This window comes from Mus pahari, chromosome 15 (genome assembly GCF_900095145.1).
Source record: "Mus pahari chromosome 15, PAHARI_EIJ_v1.1, whole genome shotgun sequence".
In the NCBI taxonomy this organism is placed as follows: Eukaryota; Metazoa; Chordata; class Mammalia; order Rodentia; family Muridae; genus Mus; species Mus pahari.
In genome coordinates, this window is record NC_034604.1 from 37,191,990 (window position 1) to 37,198,752 (window position 6,763).

Consider the following 6,763-nt stretch of genomic DNA (forward strand, 5'->3'; position numbering starts at 1 on the left):
CACCATAATCACGGCTGTTCACGCTGCTGTGCTCTTAGTCTAGTGATGACATGGGTCATCAGGAAGCTGAGGATAACTCAGGACTTACCTATGAGATTAGGCCTGGACATTTGTCCAATAAATACAGCAAACATTTTTTGAAGAAATATTTATTTTATTTTATGTGCATAAGTGTTATGATTTCAGCTATGTATATGTGTCACGTAGGTACCATAAGAAGCAGAAGGAGGCATAAGATTTTATGGACCTGAAGTTACAGCTGGATGTGAGCTACCATGTGGATGCTGGGACTCAAACCAGGATCCTCTGTTGCAAGTGTTCTTACTGAATGAGCCACCATTCTAGTCCCCATTTGCCATTCTGGCAAAGCAGGTATTTACAGAGATAGGCAACACCTGTTCCATTTCTATCATGCAGTCCAGTTTGTGGGGTTTTTGTTGGTTTGTCTTGTTTTTGATTTTGGAGACAGGGTCTTATTGCTCTGGCTGTTCTAGAATTCTCTATGTAGACCAGGCTAGCCCTGAGTTCATAGAGATCTGAGATTAAAGGCACATTCCACCACAATCAATTTTTGTTTCTTTTTTTTTAAAGATTGATTTATTTTTATGTGTATGTTATATGTATGTGTGCATGCATACCTGCATCTCTGAATACGCACCAGGCACATACCTTGTGCCCCGAGAGCCTTGAAGAGGATGTCCGGATCCCCAGGACCTGGAGTTTCAGTCAGCTGTGAGGGGCGGGTGCTAGGAACTGCCTTCTGGTTCAGTGGCAAATCGGCAAGCACTCTTTCACCCTTAACCCTCTACATTGTTCTGTTTTGTTTTGTTTTGTTTTTTCTTCATTCATTCATTCGATTTATTTTTTTCAAGACAGGGTTTCTCTGTGTAGCTCTAGGTGTCCTAGAACTCTGTATCTGGCCTCCAATTAAGAGATCCACCTCCGGGCGTGGTGGTGCTCGCCTTTAAGGCAGTCAGATTTCTGAGTTCGAGACCAGTTCTGAGTGCTGGAGTTAGGGGGATGTGTCAGTACACACAGCTTGTTGTTTGGTTTTGAGATAGGGGCTTGTTCTGTAGCCTGACAAGGGACTGGCCTGAAGCTCATTCTGCCGCCTCTGCCTCTGGGTAGTGGGATTACAGGCTTGGGATTGCCATTCTCTGCTCAGACTGTCAAGTTATATGGTTACATCTAGGCCGAATCAAGTACTTAGCTGACCAATAATTATTTAAGGCTACTAAAGCTGCTTTCTAGTGTGTGTCGGGGTGTGTGTGTGCGTGTGTGTGTATCTGCATGTGCCTGTTTGCATTTATACATATTATATTCATGCATGGGCGGGCATGCATATGTTCTTGTGGGAAACATAGGCCAACCAACACGTCATTTCTTTTCTTTTCTTTCTTTCTTTCTTTTTTTTATTTTTTATTTTTTTTGACTTTTCGAGACAGGGTTTCTCTGTGTAGCCCTAGGCTGTCCTGGAACTCACTCTGTAGACCAGGCTGGCATCGAACTCAGAAATCCACCTGCCTCTGCCTCCCAAGTGCTGGGATTAAATAAAGGTGTGTGCCACCACCGCCTGGCTAAGTCACTCTTTGATTATTATTTATTTGCTTATTTTCTTGGGGACCTTTTTTGAGACAAGGTTTCAGGTGGCTAGCTTATGCTGACAACCATCAATTCACTGTGTAGCTTACAGTGGCCCACCCAAGTGACACTGTAAGCATGAATGACTACATCAGGGTTTCTTTTTTAAAACTTGTATGAATGGGGGGCGAGGGTAACACTGTAGTAACCACTGAAGCAAAAGAAAAAAATGTGGATAATCAGGGAGGAAAAGAGGGAAAGGGGGAGGGGAGGGAGGGAAGAAGGGAGGCGAGGAAGAGAAAGGCTAGAGGAAGAAACAGCAGCAGCAGCACGTGGGAGAGCTTTGGGCTTTTTTGTTTGTTTTTTTTTTTTGAGACAGGGTTTCTCTGTGTAGCCCTTGCTGTCCCTGGAACTCACTCTGTAGACCAGGCTGGCCTCGGACTCAGAAATCCACCTGCCTCTGCCTCCCAAGTGTGGGACTACTTCTGCTTCACCTATAGAGGTGTGGGTCTGGATCAAGCAATTCATCTGGGCTTATTCTCTCATTTGTAAATAAATTTCCCATTTTGATTGTTTATCTAAGGGGTAGGCAAGCAGAGACTGGAAAGCCAAACTCCGCTGGCACCTGTCTTGCGGGCACCTGGGAGAATACAGCACTATTTACATTTTTAAGTGGTTGAAAGAATGAAAAGAATACTTTGCATAATGGAATCAGCCTAGATGGCCATTAGTAAGCAAATGTCTAATGAAAACGTGCCACATACTCACAATGGGATTTAACTCGGCTGGAAAGACCAATAAAATGATGAAATTTTCAGGAAAATGGCTGGGTCTGGACGTTATTTTATTAAATGAGGTATCCAAGACCCTGAAAGATAGATATTGCATGTTCTCTCTCATATTAGGAATCTAGCTTTTAATATTTATATACATGGATCTGTTTGGGTGTGAGTGAGGTTATGACACCAGAAAGGGAGTCATAGGCAGGAAGAAAGAGGCTTAATAAGGGCAGAAGAAGAGTAACAAAAATACAAACAAGTTATGTTTGAAAATGATTTGACACATACTGGGTGATTTTTTTTTAAATTTTTATGTTTTTATTTATTTATTTATTTTTTCTTGAGGCAGAGGCAGGAGAATTGTGATGAGTTTCAGGCTAGTTCTGTGTTGTACTACATAACAAGACCTGTCTCAGAAGTCAAGGAGAATAATATTTCATGATACAAAAGTTGACATGGAACTGACATTTGTATTTAATAAGAATTCCATGCTATGGGAATACAGCAGCAATGACTTCCAAGACATTGCCTGTTGAGCAGTTGCAAGGATGGCCTCCAAGTTCACACAACCAGAAATGTTTCCCATCATTTGGCCCTTTATAGAGAGCAAGCTGGATCCTACTTGCTCTATGAACAGTATAGTTAGCACAACTGCTTATTTTGTGATCTGCTTTTTTTTTTTGGTTTTCTGAGACAGGGTTTCTCTGTGTAGCCCTGGCTGTCCTGGAACTCACTCTGTAGACCAGGCTGGCCTCAAACACAGAAATCACCTGCCTCTGCCTCCTAAGTACTGGGATTAAAGGCCAGCACCACCACCGCCTGGCTTTTACTTTTTTTTTTTTTTTGATCTGCCTCTTTTATGTGAGATGTGTGCTCACAGGGCATTTTCCAAATGTTATTACATAACTCCTCACACTGTTCAGTTCCCCAGGATTTCCCCTCCACTGGACTCCTAACACATAACAGGGTCTCTGTATTTGTTACTGAATAAGTATTATTTGCTTTCTCAAGGACAGAGTTTTTCTGGGCAGCCCAGGAACTTGCCTCAAACTCAGAGATCTGCCTGCGCCTGCCTCCCAAGTGCTAGGATTATAGAGGTAGGCCACCACGCCTGCCCCGAAATTTAACACCAGTGCCAAGCCACTGATTTCAGAACCCCAGTAGGAATTTCTCATCTAATAAAAACTCAGTTACCTATTTTTGGCAAATTTCAGGGTTTTTTTTTTTTTTTTTTTTTTTTGCGTTTCTTTGTTCTCTCTCTCCCTCCCTCCAGGGTTTCCCAATGGCCCATTTTCGCCATTAATTTTTTTTTAAAATGATGTTTGCTGATGAAAAATCCTCCTGAAAAAAAAAAAACAAATAAAAATATTGAATTTTAGAGATGCAATGATGAGATATTAGTCTGGTGCCTTTAAATCCAGGACTCGGGAGGCAGAGGCAGGTAGGTATCTGAGTTCGAGGCCACAGTTCCAGGACAGCCAGGATTAGAGGGAGAAATCCTGTTTTAAGAAAAAACAAATCAAGCAAACACACACACACACACACACACACACACACACACACACACACACACACAGAGAGAGAGAGAGAGAGAGAGAGAGAAACATTTTTTTGTAATTCAAAAATCAGAAGCATGAATGCCGATCATCAAAATAAGTGTGTTAGGAAGGAAAAAAAATATTGCAAGCTCTTGCTTCTTGCCAATGTGTCCAACATAAACGCACCGCACGTTGTGTTGCAGATTTACTACAGCTGAGTCATTTCGGGACACCGGAGCGAGTTTCCAGGAAAAAAACCAGCGGAAGAAACCAGGAAGAGGGGCTCTCCGGGTTCCCCGAGGCACTCCCAGCAGCAGACACCGGTACTGCGGGCGCGGGTGGCGGCATGGTCAAAAGAGGAGTCGTGGACCCTTTAAGAGACACAGCACCTTCTCCAAGATACCATCTTGCACCGGGAGCTCACTGAACTCTCCACCTACCTTGCTAGGTCCCTCCGCCCTCACTGGGTACGGCTTGCGGGCGGGGCGAACGAGTCTTACGATTGGCCTTCCGCGCGCGGCCCTCTATCGCCTATTGGTCCGTCGGCCCGTCACTCACCCTACCTCCCGCCCACCCGGGCCTCCGCGCTAGGTTGAGTGGGGCTCTTGGGTTAGTTCCTGTTAGGCCCCGGCCCAGGGAGTAGGTGAAGTCTGTAAGATGCCCGGTGGGTCAGGGCACTCGGAGCTGTGAGGGAACGTGAGGCGGCGGTGAGCGGAGACCCGCGGCGGGCCTTAGGAGGAGCGGCGGCCGAGCCCGCCTTCCCTGCACCATGCTCATAGAAGATGTGGATGCCCTCAAGTCCTGGCTGGCCAAGTTACTGGAGCCGATGTGAGTGCGCCGGGCCGCGCCGGGCCGGCGGCATGGGCGTTGGGGACCCGCGGGGGCGTGGGGGAGGGGAGGCGGGAGCCCGGGCCGCCCGCCTGGTCCTAGTCCGCTGTGGTGTGAGGTGTGAGGGGGCCGGGGCCGGGCACGGGCGTCGGGGCTTCCCGAGTCCACACACACACACACACACACACTCACACACACACACCCCGGGAGCCGGCCCGGGGCTGCAGGCCGGCGGGAGACTGAAGGACGGCGGCGAGCCGGCGGCTGAGGCGAGTGGCGCGACTGTCGAGGGATTTTTAAATGTGAAAGCTGAGGTGTGGGACGGCAGAGCGGGCTGGAGAGAGGACTTTGCAAACAGTGTGCAGGAGCCCCCCCCCCCGGTGTCGAGGGCCTGCTCAGCGCCCTGGGGCAGGGAGGGCGAGCGGGGGTCCTGAAGCCGAGTCGTAATTAGGGGGGGAGCGCCGAGGGCTGAGAATATTAAAGGGCTTGAAAGACGGGAGTGCTGAAGTGGATGTGCGGCCGGGGAAGGGCTTTGGTAAATCATTCAGGAGCTCCTGGGTCCGAGAGCAAGGAAACGGAGGGATTTTAAGGCGTTCTTGAATGTTGGTGGTCGAATTGGTGATTTTTAACTACCGTAGGATGTTGGGGAACAGGCTCGAGATTTCTGTGGGTTTCTTGAGGGTTGAAAGGACTAACTAATGTGTAGTATGTATGATGAGGTTGAAGCGGGTGTACTTGCAGTATCTTTTTTTTTTTTTTTTTAAGATATATTAGAGCAAAATGGGCACAAGAATAAATAAGGACCTGGTAAACATTGTTGAGAGATGACAGGGCGACTATAATTGGGGTGTAGGGTGACTGTTGAGGGGCAAGGACAATGAAAGACCTGTCCTCTTAAGATATTTTGGGTAGAGTCAGTTGTACAGATATGGTGAGGCTTGACAGGGACAGAGAGGGGTAAACTTGGTTTATAACTTTTAAGAAAGTAAAGGCTGTGTGGAGGGTTTGGGGATTCTTGGGTATAGCTAGTCTCTAGACTTGTGAGGAAGAAAGGGTAGAAGGCAGGAGAGACCAGTCTTTAGCCAGTTCTTTGAAGAGAGCATGGGAAGCCGAATAGGAGGGAAAGAAGCACATCTTGCCCCCTTTTAATTTCTGTTTCTTCTTTACTTTCTCAATACCCACCACCACCAAGGAGAGTTCGAGGAGAAGAGATAGTCAGGCCTCGATTCATGACATCAGATTACTTTAGTTTTTTTTTTTTTTTAAACGGGTGTTTTTCAGGGGGTGGGAAATTGGAGGTATGATAAAGTTGAGGCTGTTGGGAGACGTTGTAGTGCTTGCTTCTGTGTTCATCTATTAGTTCCTTGGCCCCCTTAGAAATTGACTTAACTTTTTGTCTTTGTTTTGCTACTTTGTGTTTTGGGGAATGGAAAGGTACCTCAGGAGGAGGGTCATCTAGTTGTAGGCCAATGTATTACTCTTGTGGAGGCATGTTGGTAAAGAAGACTGCAGTGGGGAGTTGGATGTCTGAAGGACTATTTGCTGCATGAGTGGAGCTTAGGAATGAATGAATGAATGAATGAATGAGTGTGTGGAAGGGCATCTTAGTGAGTGGTAGCTAGGCCAGTTACAATGGAAAGGGCTTCTGCACATACTTGAAAAGTTTGCTAGGAGAATGTTTTCATCGTTTTTTTTCTACAGTGGAAAATGCTAGGGCACAAAGGTGGAAAGGAATTGTGATGTGCAGTTTGGAAATAAGATAGAACTAGGGAAATGTACCATACTTGGAAAGAGCTGAAAAAGAGGAGAAAAGTATGTATGTTTTTAAAGATTAGTTATATTTTTCAAATTAACACTTGAAAGAGTCTTTGAACACTCACTGTCCTGTGGCCTTTTCTTGCATTGTAGGGCATGGAACGCAGGGCCACACCAGTGTTTTACTAACTGAGCTGCATCCCCAGCCCATCTCCTAAATTCCCCTGATAAGTTTTCATTCTGTTGCTTAGTAAAGATTCTTCTTTTTTTTTTTTTTTTTTT

General features: G+C 46.0%; 1 protein-coding gene across 2 annotated transcripts in view; it reads left to right on the forward strand.

The window, feature by feature from the left end:
• The first annotated feature begins 4,461 nt into the window (after positions 1 to 4,461).
• Rbm27 (RNA binding motif protein 27) overlaps positions 4,462 to 6,763 on the forward strand; it is a 69,241-nt gene continuing 66,939 nt past the window's right edge. The window contains exon 1 of one of the 2 annotated variants that reach the window (XM_021214233.1): positions 4,462 to 4,726. In XM_021214233.1, coding sequence (XP_021069892.1) covers positions 4,668 to 4,726 — 59 coding nt within the window. In that variant the 5' untranslated portion in view covers positions 4,462 to 4,667. The remainder of the gene's footprint in view (positions 4,727 to 6,763) is intronic. The other variant, XM_021214232.2, reaches the window with a different exon arrangement.